At 40.4% G+C, this 19,388-nt stretch overlaps 1 protein-coding gene across 7 annotated transcripts in view; it reads left to right on the top strand.

The window, feature by feature from the left end:
* The window catches only part of ppfia2 (PTPRF interacting protein alpha 2), a 212,045-nt gene that overhangs the window by 178,291 nt on the left and 14,366 nt on the right, over positions 1–19,388 (top strand). For all 7 annotated transcript variants that reach the window (XM_061714572.1, XM_061714573.1, XM_061714574.1 and 4 more), the window contains 9 exons: positions 1,639–1,771; positions 6,384–6,601; positions 7,527–7,764; positions 10,914–10,943; positions 11,031–11,161; positions 12,079–12,260; positions 13,858–13,948; positions 17,721–17,802; positions 18,384–18,584. In XM_061714572.1, the coding sequence (XP_061570556.1) occupies positions 1,639–1,771; positions 6,384–6,601; positions 7,527–7,764; positions 10,914–10,943; positions 11,031–11,161; positions 12,079–12,260; positions 13,858–13,948; positions 17,721–17,802; positions 18,384–18,584 (1,306 nt within the window). The remainder of the gene's footprint in view (positions 1–1,638; positions 1,772–6,383; positions 6,602–7,526; positions 7,765–10,913; positions 10,944–11,030; positions 11,162–12,078; positions 12,261–13,857; positions 13,949–17,720; positions 17,803–18,383; positions 18,585–19,388) is intronic.

The following is a 19,388-nucleotide window of genomic DNA, read 5'->3' on the forward strand; positions in this document are numbered from 1 at the left end:
TTGGTGAAAAAACTACTCAAGTACTGAGTAACATCTGATTTATTTTTTTAACACAACCATTCAAACAGACAAAAGTACAAAATAATCAGGCAAATTAAATCAATAAAATAATACAATAAATTAAAATGAATAAAAATAGCTTAAATTAAAATAAGCTTAAAGTAAATTCAAGTACTTTAATAAATAATAAAATAAATAAAATAACAGAATAAAAAAATAAATTAAGCACAAGTAGCACAAAATGTCAAGCCTTTGTACTTTTCTTTTTTAACCAGGCAGAACTAGAACAAGCCCATGAACTCATAGAAACTCTGTGTGTGTTTGAGTCTGTGTAAATGTGACAAAACGTGCAAAAACAAACATTTTTCCCAATGAAAAATTCTCAATGTAGCCTAATGTAGCGGAGTAAGAGTAACAGTTTCTTCTTCACAAACCTACTCAAGTAAAAGTAAAAGGTATAGTGATTCAAAACTACTCGTAAAAGTACAAAACTTCCCAAAATGTACTCGAGTAAATGTAACGGAGTAAATGTAACTCGTTACTACCCACCTCTGCAGTTTGAATATTGAAACGTTCAAATAAATGAATAAACAAGCAGCCCTCTAATTACAGTCCCACACTTAATGCAATAAATTTGATTTTGCAATACATGCAATGCAATATATCTGATTTTAATTAGTCAATAGTATTAATCCTCAGTAAATTGTTATGTATTATTACTTTTGTCCGTTTCAAGTTATATCAGTACATTTCTTTCTTTAATGAAAGGGTGTGTAGTCAGCTCTTATTCAGACATTATACAAAACATTAAACACAATTTAGAGTGCAGAGAAAACTTTTATTACAGATTTCACAGCCTTTTATTGGGAGCATAAAGATGAAGAATGTCCCGATGGTCAACCTCACCAGTCTGGTATTTCTCAGAAATGAGAAGACAGGAAAAAAATAAATTTCATTTGGGTAAAGTGTACAGTTGGAGAAAAACACGGGCGGTGAAGCAGCTGGATGACGTCTGAGCGGCTCGCTGTCCAAACGTAGCGGAAGCAAAAGTCTGTTAAGGGGAAGCGACTCTGAAAGAGTTTTCTGTGCAGGAACTTTATGTCGTTCAATAATCTTGTTACTAGAGGACAGACTGTGCAGGCTGTTGTAACATGTTTTTAAAAAAAAAAAGATAAAAGTCAGCTGTGATCCATTTGATGTGTGTCTGTGTGGGAACGAGGGAAACAGAAATACTCTCCACGGGAGCCTTGCTGTTATTTAATCCTTCTCTGGTTTGTTCTGCTGCTCTGTTTTTTTTCAAACGGGTATCTTTTGTCTCTCCGTATCTCTTCTCAGGTATTTTCTGGCTGCTGTTTAAGGTTGCACGAAGCTCTAATATTGCAATGCAAATGTGTTAACAGCAGCAGTCTTAATCTCATCCACACACAATTTGCAGGCACAAAAGCGTGCATAATGTGCTCTGTACTCTTCACACCACATAAACATGACTATTAGGTACGCCTGAACTCTCCCAACCCAAGATTCGATTGGTTTACTTTCTGCAGGTCTTTTTTTTTGGCTTTTTTCTTTCTTTATAAAACAAAAACAAACTGCTTAAAATGGACTCCTCTTACTCACGAGTGCTTGTTTGCCTTTCAGGTCTCATCTGGACACTTCAGCCGAGCTGCGGTTCTCTCTGGGGTCTCTGGCGGAGACCCAGTCGGACCACTACCGCTCAGCCAAAGTCATCCGCCGGCCGCGGAGAGGTCGGATGGGCCTGCGTGAAACCAAGGTGAGGAACCTGTGCCTGAAGTAAGATAAGATAAGATAAACCTTTAATAGTCCCACAGAGGGGACATTTGCAGTTTACAGCAGCAAAGGGGATAGTGCAAAAACAAGAGGCATCAATAGAAAAATAATAACACAGTAATAATAATAATACACTATGAACAGTAAACTGGTATAAAATAATAATAATAAGAAGAAAGATAAATAATAAGAAATACTAGTATATAAAAAAGATAACAGACGGATATTTACAGATGGATATTTACATAATTGCACGTTGCAGTGAGTGAAAGATATAGTCTTGATTCATTTGCAACCTTTCACATATTAAAAATGGCAAAACATTTTTCAGTGTCATCATCCGACTAGTTGACCCGTTTTAGCTTAACAACCTATACTTGCACACAGAAATTGCGATATAAAGACGGACTGGGAGAGCGCTTCTTCATTCTGCCTCCACTCCCCGGCTGTGCTTTCACAGTGATCCCACAAACGCACAATATGTCCTTCCCAATGTGTAATTTTTCTGATGCATTACAATGTTTTGCAGTCTTAAGATGATCCCTTTCCCTTACTCTGCTGTCCACTCGCCGTGGTAATTTCCTCTGCGCTGAATAGATACCAACTTTGATTGACAAAGTCATTAGTACAGCCGAAGAAAGATAGTCTTTTCCTCTCTGAGCTGGTGTTTTTTTCTTTTCTCTCTGTCTTTAGCTGACTTGACATTGGGCTAGGCGATCTTACAGCAAGCCCAAAACCGCTGTCAGTTTCCGTAGATGGGCTCATTTCATCTACAGCAATCCTCGTGGCCCCCATACACTTTTCCGCAATGCCAATTCAGCCAGCTCTCATCCCCCCTTTATACGTCTGTTACTGCACCCCAAGGTGGTACGGCTACGCAGCCAAACCATTCCACCTCCATGCCATTTCCGCAGCACAGCAGGGTGGAAGAAAAGGTGCTGCCGACGCAGACATAGCTGTCAGTGGGAATTACTTTTATGTTGTTTATGTTGCCAGTTACAGCTCACTGGAATTAAATGTTCAGCGCAGCAAAGCATCAGCTTGATCTGTTATCCAGCCAGAGAGGGACATTTAACCAAGCAAGTCAAGAACCGACAGGGTCACCTGCAAATTTAACAGAAAAAAAACATTTTAAATTGAATAAACTGCCTAATAAATGAATTTGTAATTGGACTTAATTTGGCTCAACTGAATAAATGGTAGTTGGCACAAGGAGGAATGAAAGCACTGAACTTTATTTGAGGCTATTTTTGATGGTCATAAGTAAGAATGGGCGATATTTTACCGTTCACGATAAACCGTCAAAAAAATTCCTCACGATAAGAATTTGTCATCTCGCGGTAAAAACTATAAATTCCCGTTGATGATGTTTTTGTGTAAAACTGATTTATGGTTCTGCGTTAAATCTACGCACAACGTACGTGAAGGAAGGAAGGAAGGAAGGAAGGAAGGAAGGAAGGAAGGAAGGAAGGAAGGAAGGAAGGAAGGAAGGAAGGAAGGAAGGAAGGAAGGAAGGAAGGAAGGAAGGAAGGAAGGAAGGAAGGAAGGAAGGAAGGAAGGAAGGAAGGAAGGAAGGAAGGGTCATTACAGATTTGCAGTACAGGTGGACTCATTTAATTGGTTTTTATTAATTCAATTTAATTGGTGTAGTTTAGTAGCATTTAGTATTCTTTTAGAGCAGTGTTTTAGGGGCTCCAAAGACTGTGGTGATAGATTTATAGTTAAAAAGGTGGAGTTGAATTGGTATTTTTTTTATCGTAATTTTTATTGTTATCGGGATAAATGCCAGAAATTATCGTGATACATTTTTTAGTCCATACCGCCCATCCCTAGTTATAAGGTTCGGTTACTACTGAAACAGGTGATAAATGCGGTTGGGAGACTGCTGGTTTATATATGAGTTGATTTTAGGACGGGCACATTTTTGGTTTGGATTGTTCCATGTTCCATGTTCCATGTTGTGTCATGGCAAGGTCAAAGATCTCGCCCCTCCACGGGGATACCCCAAGGCTCAATGCTGGGACTCCTTCTCTTTGCAGTGTACACCACCTCTTTGAGTTTGGTCACACATACAGTAAATGTACTGAGCATTCTTGATAGATAATCTCAGCATTCTCTGCTTGTCTGTCTGACATATCCACATACATGAAGGAAAACCTCCTTCACATTGATCTCTAAGACTGATGGCACACAAACATTTTCTCTTTGCTGCATAATGTATTACTTATTCTTATTTTCCCACCGAATTGCAGCTGTCTCTCTCATGTTGCTCTTTATTTTATGACATAAGAAAAGTCTGCCTCCACCCAGCTCTTGCTACAGACCATGTTTATTACTCGCTTCGCCTGCTGAAATGCTCTTCTAGCAGGTTTGCCCGTGTGTGCAGTGCAATCCCTGCAGATGGTACAGAACACAGCAGCCCACCTGGTGTTGATCACCCTCTTGTAAAAGGACACATGCTGCTCCTCTACTAATTATCCAGGGTATCCATGGCTCAGATTCAGGTTATGAATGCTTCTTAGAGAGAAACAGCAGGTTCTGCAGCCAGTTATCTGAACTCATATACGTTTGCACGCCTTCTCAATCTTTTTCGCAGTGCAATCAAGATCCCGTCAATCCAGAATGTCCAAAGAAATGACTAAAACTGTTATAAATTATGTAATCATTTCATTATTGGCTGATTTATTTTTATCCTTTAGATTAGATGGTGGGGCCAATGCATTTTTAACACCTGCCAACTTTTACTTTGAAGCTCCAGCTCTTAATGGAACAAACCAGGGCTTTGTTCTAGTGAACCGCTTTGCACGTCTTCACTCAGCATAACAATTACACAGTTGAAAATGTTATCAATATTTAACTATTACTGGCTTTTGAAGAACATGCTTCTGTGTGTCAGCACAGTTCATTAGCACAAGAAGGATACATTTAACCAGTACACTGCCGTGTTTGGTTTTGCAGCAAGACCTGCAGATGAATAAGTACAGTACGTCACGTAGAGCCTGGTTGATCTGTTCTTCAACCTGTCGTTATTGTCATGCGTCTGTGTTAACATGTTTATATGAGCTTGCCAACTGATAATTCAATATGTTGCTCATCTTTGTCAGTTTCCACTTGCTTTAGATTGGCAAATTGAAGCTTTTTAAAACTTTATTGTTGATTCAAATCTGCTTGCTTGGCCAAATTCTACTTCGTGTTTAATGAGACTGCTTGAATCTTGTTTCCCTCAAGGATCCCTGTATTCAGTGTGTTTTCATCTCATGTTTAATAGAGATTTTAAAGCATGCGTATTATTCTTTTCCTAACTTTCACAGGGTTTAACTGTTGATTACCTGGTTTCAGGCCACCTGGCCGCCATCTTAAGAGGTTTAAAATAAATGAAGCAATAAATACAAGTTTTGAAAGAGCAGTTATACCAGGGGCTTCCTGAGATTTTATTTTTTTTAAATGACTTTCTTTTTTTATTGCATCTGCAGATGGGTCCTCTAAACTCTAAGCACCGATTGAGCCAATATTTTTTTTCCCACGTTAGGTCAGTTCTGCCACCCTTTAAAGGAAATTCAGTTAAAAAAGAAACTCTCTAATTGTATCTGTCGCCATGGGGTAAAACGTGACGTGTTTCACTGGTTTCAGAGGGTAACCAACAACAGCGGAGTGAGCAGGGAGCAGTGAGGAATAGAAGATTTAGCCTGCAGAGTCACTAAACCCAGAGGTTTTGTGGCACAGTCAAAGTAAAACAGCTTTGATTGTGTACTTGGGATCAGAATTGCATAATACGGGAAATGTAGGTATTCTCAACATTGAAACAGACATGCTTCCAACAACACAAGAAATGTGTCTAAACGTCCGTTACGTGGCAAAACTATGACTCTATAGCAGGGGTCGGCAACCCGCGGCTCTAGAGCCGCATGTGGCTCTTTAGCGCCGCCCTAGTGGCTCCCTGGAGATTTTTCAAAAATGTTTGACCTTTTTTTTTCCTTTTTTTTCTTCTTTTTTTTCTTTTTTCCCTTTTTTCCTTCTTTCTTTCTTTTTTCTTCTTTTTTTCGTTTTTTTCCTCTTTTTTTTCCTATTTTCTCTTTTTTTCTTCTTTTTTTCTTTTTTCTTTTTTTACTTCTATTTTTTTTTCTTTGTTTTTCTTTTTTCCTTTTTTCTCTTTTTTTCTTCCTTCATCCTTTCCTTTTTAATCTCGACATTTTGACTTTTTTCTTGAAATTTTGACTTTTTTCTCAACATTTCGACTTTTTTCACGAAATTCTGATTATTTCCTTGACCTATCGACTTTTTTCTCAACATTTCGACTTTTTTCTCAACATTTCGACTTTTTTCTAGAAATTTTGACTTTTTTCTCGACATTTCAACTTTTTTCTCGGCATTTCGACATTTTTCTCGACATTTTACCTTTCGCCATTTGCCTTCATTCTAAGGCTTATACATACAAGGCTTTTTATTTTTTGCGGCTCCAGACATATTTGTTTTTTGTGTTTTTGTCCAATATGACTCTTTCAACATTTTGGGTTGCCGACCCCTGCTCTAAAGGGACAGGAGGAGAATGTGGAATTTTTCAAAATGTACAACATAAAATGCGTCTCTGTTTGCAGGCCAAATCACTGGGGGAGCACGAGTGGCGCTCACAGCAGCTCGGGGTCCTGGGAGGCCACCACTTTGAGAGTGACACGGAGATGTCGGACATCGACGACGACGACAGGGAAACGTTGTTCAGCTCCATGGATTTGCTGTCCCCCAGCGGCCACTCCGACGCACAAACCCTGGCCATGATGCTACAGGAGCAGCTGGACGCCATCAACAAGGAGATCCGGTACCAGAAATATCAATTAGCTTCTCTGTTGTATTCTTCATGCATTTGACTTGAAATTGACCTGCAACTGTTGGTGTTATAGAACCAGCGCCCCCTCTTTTCCAGCTTGCTGACCGCTTGACCTTGGGATGGTCTGTTTCCAGTGTATTCCAAGTCATTGACGTCAGCTCTTCTGAACAATCCCTTGTTTTACTCTATTTTTGGCTCCTGAATGAAAATCTTACCCACAATCTATATTTTTAGGAAAAAACAGCACAAAAACAGCAATTATGTTGAGTTCACGAAGGCCACAGTACGTATACCAGAGATGCAGCACAAAACGCACAACTAAACCCCACCCTCCCTCCACGCATACTTCCCTGAGAGTAAACAGAAACCAAAAACTGGAAAACCTGTGAAGCTCGTAGGCGTATTCACCGCCTGTAAGTCGCTTCTTTCTCTCCGTGACCCCCAACTTGTTGTACGCGGCGAGCGTTTCAAGAAGCGCGAGCCGCCTCTGGCTTCTTAATGCTGTAATTATCCAGCACTCATAAGTATTCATAACCCCGGGCAGAGCTTCATTTTATTTCAAGGGCTGTCGATATGCATTGTGCACTTTGCTAATTTACATTGCCACCGGTAGAAACGATGCTGCATCTTTTTTTCTCCCTCCTTTCACAAAGAGTTCATTCAAATCTGGCACATGAATCCAAGGAGCTCAGCTCTCAGCTAATTAGGAAATTAGATCCTGGATATAGTTAAAAGGGATGACCTTACTCTTAGTCTTTAATTAGTTTGCCTCATACTTTAGGTAGTTGGGGGATTTGCTTGAGCAAATCTCTGGAAATCCACCTATAAAGACCTGTGAAGATAAGGTTAAGTTATTCAGAAATGATGCAGAAACGGCAACAGAAACTCATCTCCTCCTCCCTCCTCCCCCTCTCAGGCTCATTCAGGAAGAGAAGGAGTCCACGGAGCTGCGGGCGGAGGAGATCGAGAACCGAGTGGCCAGCGTCAGCCTGGAGGGCCTCAACCTGGCCCGAATGCACCACGGCGCCTCCATCACTGCCTCGGCCACCGCCTCGTCCCTGGCCTCCTCGTCTCCTCCCAGCGGACACTCCACGCCCAAGCTGGACCCGCGAAGCCCCGCCCGGGACATGGAGCGCATGGGGGTCATGACACTGGTACGCCGCTGTTCCTCCATCACAGCGTCAGGACACGATTATCTGAGAGAGCTGAAATAATCACCCTTATCTCCACACGGTGACCTTTTCTCAGACTGCAAGAGCATCACAAAACTTTCCCCTCCAGATAGGTTGTGCAGTTTAGTAGGCCTGTGTTGAAAAAAATCGATTTTCTGATTCTAAATCGATTCTCATATTAATTCCTAAAAATCGATTTGTATGTCTAAAGATCGATTTTTTTTTTTTTTTTTTTTTTTTTTTTTTATTCAAAACAGTTTTTTTTTTTTTTTTCCATCATTACATTTTTGCCTGGTGAACTTTAATCCCAGTAGTCCCAGTAGTTTTGAAAACTCCTGAACTAAATTAACTTTTCTTTAGAGAAAATGCTGGAAATTTCAGCTTAAATTTCTAAATGTTACATTAGTTCAATGAAGTTCATATTATCTATATTTACTATAGCGAGTTTGGTTTCTTTGTTATCGGACACGGTTTGTCATGAAATACCTGAAAAATGCCAGGTGCTTCATGGCAAGCTGTGTGTCTGGTGACAGAATAAATCAGACAAGCTAAAATAATTTGTTTACTGTATGAGCTGTTGCAATTTCCTTGTTTTTTGCACTTTAAATGGATATTGAAATGCCTATTTGAGTTATTTATTTCTTAGTTATTTCACAATAATTATTGTGAAATTATTATTTCAATAGTTATTTTACAGTCATATAATCCAGGCAACACTAACCCAAATCAATATCGAATCGGATCGGATCAAATGGTGATAATCGATTATGAATCTTAAGAATCGGAATCAAATCGATTCTTGACATTTGAATCGATACCCAGCTCTACAGTTTAGTCCAGTTTCAACCGAGAGACTACTTGAAATTGAAATAATTTCGCTGGTAATATGTGTATAATCACACAAAAAGACCCTAAAAAAACAGCAGTTAATACGGTACAAACCTGAATCCCAAATCCCAATAGGATGTCAGCTACATCCACAGCGCTCCTGTGGGCAAAAGGATGAAATAGATTAAACAGAATTGTTGCATTTTCTAAAAAGCAGAATCCCCCATTAAGTCCCCAAAAAAGTGATTTACGTAACACCTCAATCGCTCGGATGGCTGCGAAGAGGAAAAGCGTCTGGAGTAGGGAATTTAAGAGGCTGGAAATTGTCATAAGTCGAGCAGAAATGAGATAAAGAGAGAGGAGAATTGTTATCAAAAGTTAATGAGATGCTGCGGAGAGGATGGTACAGGGATGATCTCTGTGGATGATTAGATTAGAGTGGCGCTCGTATCCCCCGTCCGACACTTGAACGTAAGTGATGCAGATGTGACGGCGAGATGTTCTGCCACAGGGAAACAGCGGGATCAGAGCGTCAGTGATGCCTCCCTCTGGAAATGTTTCTACTCTCGCTAGGGCTGGGCGATATGGACCAAAAGTCATATCTCAATATTTTCTAGCTGAATGGCGATACTCGATATATATCGATATTTTTTCTGTGACAAAGCATTATAGCATCTCTGTTAGCTTCATTTTTTTCTGAGGCAAACCCTTAAAAAAACAGTCAGTTTTAATACAAAGCCTCGTGCCAAATGTCACACAGGTACATTTATTAACAGAGGTCTGCACAATATCAAAATGTATAAAACAAATGAAATAAAAATAAACTGCCTGCATATATAGAATAAAAATGCTTCTTGAATAAAATAAAATAAATATCCCTTTCCTGCATAACAATTAAATTAAAATACACTGTGCAATTAATACAATGTAGACAGTAACAGGCAGACTTTTCCACTGAGGTTGACAGTTGTGCAAATAACAAAACATTTGTGCAAATCTCAAATAAAACATTCAAGTCAATTTGTCACAAAATAAGCTATATCAAAATCATAAAAAAAAAATCTTTCTCTCTTTTTTTTTTTTAATCGATATAAACGATATTGTCTCGTACCATATCGCGTTTGAAAATATATCGATATATATTAAAATCTCGATATGTCGCCCAGCCCTAACTCCTGTCCACCGTCTAGGAAAATATAAAGCACGTAAAATAGCGATATGTTTTCAAGCCCTGATTTAAGTGTTTGTATTGATAACTACAAGCGTCTTGCAGCAAACTTTATAGCGGACTTTATAGTGAACACTATGGCAGCGGTGACGAGGAGTCTTGGAGGGATGATGGATCAGAAAACGACAGAGACCAAGTGAGAGAGTAAACACGTGTTTCTGTGATGAAAGCAACTTAACCTCCCAGCCTGCGGGGGGACCCGCCGAGCTAAGACTAGCCACCGTTTAAGGACTACGCTCATCTATTATTGTAGCGCCGGCTCACAACCGCAGTAATAAAGATGCTTTACAAACAAGGTAGAAAAGTGAAATTCAAGAGTGCATTCCTTTAAAAACCTCTTTATAATATTTCTGTTGCCTACTACTTCCTAAAAATGTCTTGGATGACTCTTACGTTATCACTTTTTGTTAGAATATTCCCCTAAGAGACCTTTAAATGTTCTATTGGTCGATCAAGATCTTAAATTAAGATGAATTTTGATGACGCTGTCCTCGGTTCTTGAATTAATGCTGCACGAACATTGTTGTTTTGACCTATTGATGCATAAAAAACCTTTACTACGATGCATGACATATGTTAATAAAGAAATATTTAAACACTTAAACAAGAATAATAGACAAAGGAGAAGGAAGAGATTAAAAACAAGTCATTTATATATATTTTTTTTAAAGTGTAGTTCATGTAAATACCAATGTTTCTACATTTACTTTTCTTATTCATTCGATAAATAGAACTCTTTTTGTGGCGCAAAAATCTATCACATCCCTCCATACTGACCTGAGGCTTAAACAGCCCAGATATGAACATCAGGAGAGTCTAGAAATAATCACACGAAGCCCCAACGATCCACGGCGCCCCAAGGTTGTGACGTTTGTTTTAAAAGCTTTGATTTTACTGATCAAATGACTTTTTTTTTCAGTTGTCTCTCTGAATAAACGCTTGGATTTTTGGACAAGAGCCCCTAATGGTGCATCAGATCCACATTAGTGATCCGATTGTTTCATGCAAATGTCCTGTTTCTGTCCGAGCTTTAACGCACGTGTACTGACTGTTGACTTTGTTCCACGCTCTGCAGCCCAGTGATCTGAGGAAGCACAGGAGAAAGGTAGGCACCGCCGCAGTTTACACATTTCTGTCATACAAACCGCTGGATCCCTATCTGACGTCTGCCCTCTTGTCTCTCCCACCTCAGATAGCAGCGGTGGAGGAGGACGGCCGAGAGGACAAGGCCACCATCAAGTGTGAGACGTCCCCCCCTCCCACGCCGCGCACCGTGCGAATGACACACACACTGCCAGCCTCGTCGCACAACGATGCCCGGGGGTAAGTCTGAAACCTGCCTGTTCTCGCTTTGCATGGAGATTAAGTGGTTCGGTTTCCACGAATCAACGAATGCATCCGAGACGCAGAGCAGACAAACTTCTGGGTCCGTGTACTTCGCGGCCATCCGTTTTTTTTTTTTAAATGACTAAATAAAAATAGAGAAATAATCCAAAATAATCCGTTTCCCATTTTTTGTTTTGATAGTAAAAAACGGGAAACAGAAAACTGATCATTATCCATTATCCGTTATTCGTTATCCAATTTCATTAATGTTTGAAAATCGAAATTGGGAATTAAAATAGCGAGTGGAAAACTCTTTTCTCTATTTCCTATTCGTTTCCAACGAGGGGGGGGGGGGGATGTTAGAGTTCAGTACATGTTATTGATCGGACGCTGCTTTTTTTGGACGCTGCAGCTGAACGGACTGTCACAACATCACTGCAGTTTCATGACGGAGTGAAGACAGATTACAGATTAAACTCATGTTTCACTCCCAGGTTTCATATTTGATTTATTTTCAGTTTCAACATTAAAAAAATCTAAAACTGTTAATTTTCAATCTCATCAACAAAAGAACCAGAAACAACTTTCTTCATTTATTACTGCGCATGTGCAATCCCCCCATTTGTCCAATCCTTGTTTTCAGTATCCTTGGAAATGAATAGGAAATAGAGAAAAGAGTTTTCCACTCGCTATTTTAATTCCCAATTTCGATTTTCAAACACATCAATGAAATCGGATAATGGATAATGGATAACGATCCGTTTTCCGTTTTTAAATTTTTTTAAACGGGAAACGGATTATTTTGGATTATTTCTCTATTTTTATTTTGTCATTTCAAAACAAAAAACGGATGGCCGTGAAGTACATGGACCCTTCTGCCTCATTCGTAACGTCTTGCATGTTTGGCTCCGCAGGATCGCGGCCTCTCTGGAGGCGGACGCCAGTGCCCTGAGTAGCGTAGCCAGCAGCCAAGACTCCCTCCACAAGCAGCCCAAGAAGAAGGGCATCAAATCCTCCATCGGACGGCTGTTTGGCAAGAAGGAGAAAGGCCGAATGGGCCATCTAGCACACCGGCAGGTCATGGTGGATCCACAAGGTGAGTGAGCGCCGGCTGCTTGATAGTTCTGGTGGACTGTTTCACCTCCTGGACTTTATCAGAGCGTAGACAAGAAGACAAGCATTAAATCTTACGTGAAAGCAGAGGTGTCAAGTAACGAAGTACAAATACTTTGTTACCTTACTTAAGTAGAAATTTTGGTTATCTATACTTCACTGGAGTAATTATTTTTCCGACGACTTTTTACTTTTACTCCTTACATTTTCACGCAATTATCTGTACTTTTTACTCCTTACATTTTAAAAACAGCCTTGTTACTCTATTTCATTTTGGCCTTTAAAAAAAAACTATCCAGTTAAATTGCTCCATCCGGATAGAGTGAATTTGGTTGTGGTTGTTTCAGATGTTCTTGTCCAGTTTTGTTCTTACATCCGTTCCCTCAGATTCCTGCAACTAAACTTGGATGTACATTCCAATAAAGGTTGGATAAATGATAACATGCCTCTGAAGTTTGACTTTTTGCACCATTACAATACTTATAGGCAACTAGTCATCAGATCTCCTGCTCTCTGAAACACACGTTAATGCTCAATAGTACACATATATGCTTCTTTAATATATTTGCATTATACTAAGATGCATTAATTTTGAATGGCTTTAGTCCTTAATGGCTTTTTTCCCCCTTACATTACTTTTACTTTTATACTTTAAGTAGTTTTGAAACCAGTACTTTTATACTTTTACTTGAGTAAAAAACTTGAGTTGATACTTCAACTTCTACAGGAGTATTTTTAAACTCTAGTATCTATACTTCTACCTGAGGAATGAATGTGAATACTTTTGACACCTCTGCGTGAAAGCAGCAACTTTGATGAACAGTTCAGGGGTCATGACTTCCTTTACCTAAAGCTGCTTTTAAAAGAAATAAATATATGACTCAAACACATACTGGCGTTGCCTGGTTAACTTAGAGGATTAAAAGCCTTGTCTTGAAAAGCCTCTCAGGTTTTTGCTTCGTAAACAGATAGTGAAATAACAAGATATCTAATAAGTAAATGGTGTTTAGCTCCAGATAACCTTAATCCAAACCAAAGGTATTAAGGCTAAGGGAGTTAAGATGTTTGTCCATTAAACAGATTAAATGTCAGTTGATCCAAGTTGTCTCCTTAACTGTCCAGTCCAGTGAAAACGCCGGTTATCAGAGCCCGTGGCTCCTGTTTTAATTTTAATTTTAATTTACCATTTTGTAGAACATGGAAACATCAATCTTTCATCACTTACAGAGGCCCCCACTTGTGGAATTCACTCAATAAATCTCTTAAATCATCACCATCCTTGCCAATATTCAAAAAACATTTAAAGAACTTTCTTATTGTTTCATCTTTGTAATGTTCATTATTTGATCTGAGTTACATTTTCTTGTGTTTTTTTGTTTTTTTTTACTCTCCCTTGTGTAGCTTTGTTTTGTTTTTTATTCATATATGGAAAGGATTCTATATAAGCCACCAGGCTTCTTCCTTTCCTTGCATGTTATTTCATTGTTTTTCATTTTTTGTTCATATTTGTCTTATATTGCTAAATAAATAAACTAAAACTAAACTAAACTGTTTGTGACATTCCTCTCCTCTTTCATCAGCAACCATGATGGATTCGGACACGTCGGGCCAGGACATGGCGGTGGGCAAGTTGGGAACTCAGGCCGAAAAGGACCGCAGATTGAAGAAGAAGTAAGCCCAAAAAGCCGCCTCAGCAGTCGTTCAAAGACCGGTTTCAGCCGGTCCCCTCATTTCATACATGTACCAACATGAGAGTGTTTACATGCCCAGCTACACAACAACACAATCCACTCTCAGATGGGACACACACACGCTGGTCTCGGACCAGTTTTTAGCTTTAACTGCCAAAACCCCCACGATGAGAACGGGATCAGTAGAAAGCTGATATCAGCCGTGTGCTATTCAGACACGGAGCCAAAGTCAGACTATTGATCAGGCCTAAAAAAAGCTGATTAATCCCACAAAAGGTGCTCCGTCAATTTGGAAGCTATAGAAGGTTTTCCCAACACATAGATGACGTCTCGCATGCTCAGATCAGGTTCCCTGCAGAAAAGTAAAGAACCCTCTTGTGCATTGAATTTAAGGAGAAAACATACAGTATGTGTGTGAATATGTGTCTGTGTGTGTGTGTGTGTGTGCATTTGCCATGCCCCAGTGCCAAATGATGACTGTCATTTGCTCGACGTGCACACCGAGTCATCACGACGAGTGACTTTGCCTCCCGTGTAGTTGCTCAGTAGAGAGGCCTGTGTGTTGTGTGTTGACCAAAGGTGCTGTTTTCTTCCCACCACGCCGACGTCTCCGTAGCGATGGCCGGGAGTCCCACCTGACCAACACCCTTGTTGCATCTTGGCGCCTCCTCCACCATGCATGCCATCGAGCTGCCTGCGTTACTTCCATTTCAGCATCTTGATCGATCCAAAAAGCCACTGTGATCTCATTGTTGATGTGTGTGTTTTTTTTGTTTTTTATGTTTTTGTTTGTCTTTGTTCTTTTCTTTTTCAAGAGTTAACCGGTATCTGAATGTAAGTGAGCATTTGAATGTAAGGGGGGGGGTCTTGCTGTGTTCCAGTGCACTTTTCATTTCTTCTGCTGCACGAGATGTGGTCAGGACTGCATTGTAGAAAAATGACATTTCTCCTTGACCGATCTACAGATGCTCCTGTCAAACGAATGTCCTCCATTGTTGGGTCTGTGGGCGTGACTGTGTGTGTGTGCGTGTGTGTGTGTGTGTGTGTGTGTGTGTGTGCACGAGTCCTTGTGTTTAGAGCAGAACTGTTAATTGCCTATTAATTCATTAACGTGTGTGTACTTTTGTCTCCCCGTCGCTCCCTCTCTCTCTCTCTCTCTCTCTCTTCTTTTGCTCTCTGACTCTCTCCTCTCTGACCCTTCCTCTCCCTCTCATCCTCCTCTGACTCTAACAAAGCGGGTAAGTTGTGAGGATGTATACCTGACCTGGATATGACCATTGTCTCCGCCCCATCGCCCCTGTCTGCCATCTCTCCTGTCTGTCCGTCCATCTACCGAACAGACCAGTGCCAAAGCGAATGTCTTCTTATCTATCTATCCTCCATAGCCGTTGATAACGCCATTCTTTCTTTTGTTTTCTACATTTATTCACCATATGAAGACGTTTCTTCCCCCCTTCTTACAGTTCCATGGCAGCTGCATCCATGGCTGGACAGAATGTACCGCCGCTAAAACCGGGGCCACATTTTTACACCCAGAATGTCTTCCTCTCCTTTTATGTGTCTATATTTGTGTGAAAATAACCAGCTGCAAAGGTCTGGTTATGGGCGTGTTGGAGGTTCTTTTAGTTTGTATGATTTATTATCATAACTGTTTCCTTGCTTCCCTCTCCCCAGCTATGTTCAGTGGATGTATTTCTCCATGCATTAGACTTGACCTGAACATAAACCATGAGCCGTGTCCCCGCCGCGCCACGTAGATAAGACAGTGAATGTACATGGGTGTGTTTGGATGAACACATTTCTTCTTCAGTCACCTGTAGGCTTTCGTTTGCCTTGTATGCTGTGTTTAACTCCCCCGAGGCCTTCATGCTGAGGTGCTACGTGCATCACGTTTATTACGAAGCGCCGCTGCTTTCATTTTCTTTGACGACGCAGTCAAGAAATGGATTGTTGTTGTTGTTTCAGCTCTTTTTTTTTCTTTTCTTTTTTTAGGAAATGTGTTCATAAAACAGAACAAGAAACCAGTTTTTTTTTGTTTTTGTGGGTGTGAGTATGAGTGTGTTTCTTGGTCCCATGTCTGTCAAGCACTGTTCAACCGCTTATCAGTCCTCGTGGGAGGACCGAGCACAATACGAGTAGCACCGCACATGACAAACCAGGAGGATCCATCCACTGCTTCTTGTCAATAAGGAGCAATTTACATCACGCTGACTAGGTCGGCTTCACGGGGCAAAATAAAGCTCGCTCTCTCTCTCTCTCTCTTGAGGATACACCTCAATCCCTACACCACATAGCCCAGGGAATGTGAGGAAAAAGTAGCACTTAAGAAAAAAACCTCGCTGCATGATTCAAGCGCCACATCAAAAAATATTTATAAGCACAGAAATAAAAAATACATTTAAAAAGCACCTGTCTCAGCAGAATAAGTGTGAGTGGCTGAAATGGGATGAGCTGGGAGGTTGTGCTTAGATTAGCAGTGTGGTGTCCAGGTTCAGCGAGTAGCTGCTGCAGCAAATTGCCTTCCAGGGGTCAGGTGCATAAAACGTCAGGACTAAATCTGTGTACGCACAAAAGCGGAAACGTGCATACTCATTGCTTTTGCCAGATTTATATAGAAGACCATGCATACCTTTTTTTTGTATAAATATATATATAGATTTAAATCTTAATCATGTTGCAATTGTGCAAACATCCACATCCTTGATTTTTCACTCCTGTTTATGGCCATTAATGGTGCAGATACTCATGATATATCATGATATATGTGTCAAGTGCACATTCTGTTGAAATGATAATAGATGTGCTAGCAGATGTGCAAGGTCAGTACAGTTAGGTGTGTTGGGATTTGTTCCAAAATTGTGAAGCAGCCTGGGGCGAGACTGTTCTCAGTCCAGACTCATCGGTGCTCATCGGTGAGGTAGAGAAAATAAAAAATGAAAAAAAAAACCAAACGATTAGATCAGTTGAGAAGAGAATTAAGAAGATCCACACACACGCGGGATCGTGCAGCCTTGGAGACGGTCGGGAGATACAAACATAGAGGGGAACAATGGGATGTTGGATGGAATTTGGAAACTTAAGACTAAAAGAAAAAAAAGGTTCTGGTGCCAGTAAATATAGTTAAAAACATTCATTGGCTTCTTTGCACGAACGAGGTCTTCCAACACCACCAGAGCAGCCGTGCTAGCAGCACCACTGTTGTGCATGGCTGCAGTCAAATTAGAGTTGATTTTAAAAAAGCTCTCTTCCTCAGGCTTGGATTTGAAATCAAAACCACGTGTACGCAGATTCTACTCTGTAAATAACTGTTGACGTGCAGGAAAAAGATTACTCATACCTTTTATTGTCTGTGCATTGGTTATGCATCTGACCCTATTTGGATGTGTGTATTTGAACTTGAAATACATTAGGAGTGTGACATCAAATCTGTCTGAGAAACTGCAGCAGAACAGCTCAGATATTAGAAAGAATCTAAAAGTTACCCATAAATGTAGAAGCCTGTCTCTGAGTGTAGATTATCTATTTGATATTAAATTGTTGCCCTTTTAATCACTTTTAGTGAACAGTCTGGGCTCATTCATGCATCCTGCACACACACAGATCTCAACACACTTGCACAAAATAGCGTCACGTTGCTACTGCAGAGATGTGGGATGAGAGGGTTCAACGGGGTGAAACAGCCTGAGTAAATGTGTGCTTAAGATGTAAAAGTTGAGGTGTTCACGTGAGGTCTCCTCTGTTCCTGCCTTCAGACATGAGCTTCTGGAGGAGGCCAGGAGAAAAGGTTTACCGTTTGCCCAGTGGGACGGCCCCACAGTCGTAGCCTGGTTGGAGGTGAGTGCTTTTACTTTTGTACAACTGTGAAGCTACCTCTTAATTTAGTCTTGGAGTCATTTTTATTAAGATGTGACTACATTTCAGTAAATCTACATTAATAAAAACGTATTGATCAATGATCAGATCCAGTTTAGGTTTAAGAGATTTATGGAAAATAAAAGTTAGCACTCCTAAAAGAGAGACAATTCTGCCCCCTAACGTTGACTAGAGGAAGTACAGCTATCAGGATAGTTAGAAAAAGTTACATAGTTTTTCTAATGTAAAGAGGAGGCTGATAATAATTTTAAGCTTTTGCAAGGTAACGTTTTTTCTAGTGTTTCATATTTTTAGAACAAACAGTTTGATGCCAAATCAGTGTCAAGTTCCACCGTCATTTCTTATGCTGGTAAGATGAAAAAATGTGAAGAAATGTTCAGTCAGGCTTGTGGTGAAGCTGATTAAGGAAGTTTGAATGTATGTGATACAGGGGATAAGAAGTTGAACTAAACCCAGTCCCTAGTCAAGTATAAAAGGAGGAATAGGGTTACATGGTTACAGTCTTGCAGTCTCCTCATCCTCCCTCTCCCCCTGTGATGAAGCTGTGGCTGGGAATGCCAGCCTGGTATGTGGCGGCGTGCCGAGCCAACGTGAAGAGCGGTGCCATCATGTCGGCCCTCTCAGACACCGAGATCCAGAGGGAGATCGGGATCAGCAATCCACTGCATCGGCTCAAACTCCGCTTGGCCATCCAGGAAATGGTTTCCCTCACCAGCCCTTCTGCCCCGCCCACCACCAGAACTGTGAGTTTTACAGCAAATGTGGGAATCTGGGTTCAAACTGGAAATATACATGATTTCCATAAATATTTGCTGGAACCAGTGATTTTTTTTTTTTTTTTTTGGCGGGGGGGGGGGGGGGACAACCTCAGGACAATATTATTTAATTTTTGTGTTTTTTCCTGCCAATAAAGCTTTGCCACAAGATTTTGAAAACAGGAAACAACTATAACTGAGTTAAGGAAAAAGCAAAATCTGCTTTTAAAGACTTGGCTTTTAAATAAAAATCCTTAAAATGATTATGATTGTATCCAATACCGCTGTCAGCTGTATTTTATAAACCATATGTCAAATTTTTAATTGAACTGTTGGACTCAGTGAACAGTTTACGTGACAGATGCAGCTTGTATAGTTGCTTGTTGTCATGGTAACTGCGTATCGTCTCTCTCTCTAAGCTGTTACTTGGTATCACAGCTGTTATACGGCAGAACGAGGATGAATATTTCCGTGCACAAAATTCAACATTCACTTATAAAGGAAGCTAACAGCTATAAAAACAAAGATTTCAGACTGTACCAGTATGCATGCAGCCCTCGGAACCTCTTGTCCTGCTTTATTTGTCCTTTTTTACACAACTATACAGCACTCTCCACTATTTACCCTTTCCTCGCCATCTTGTTCACCACTCAGCACAACCGTTCAGGAAAATATTCACTCCAAAACACACTTCCAGAGTCAAGCCCGTCAGCTGTGGCATGCCGTCTGTTTGTTGCACTGAACAGAGGGCCTGCAGAGGACCTGCAGAGGACCTGCAGAGGACCTGCAGGG

Source organism: Cololabis saira, chromosome 23 (assembly GCF_033807715.1).
Source record: "Cololabis saira isolate AMF1-May2022 chromosome 23, fColSai1.1, whole genome shotgun sequence".
Taxonomy (NCBI): domain Eukaryota; kingdom Metazoa; phylum Chordata; class Actinopteri; order Beloniformes; family Belonidae; genus Cololabis; species Cololabis saira.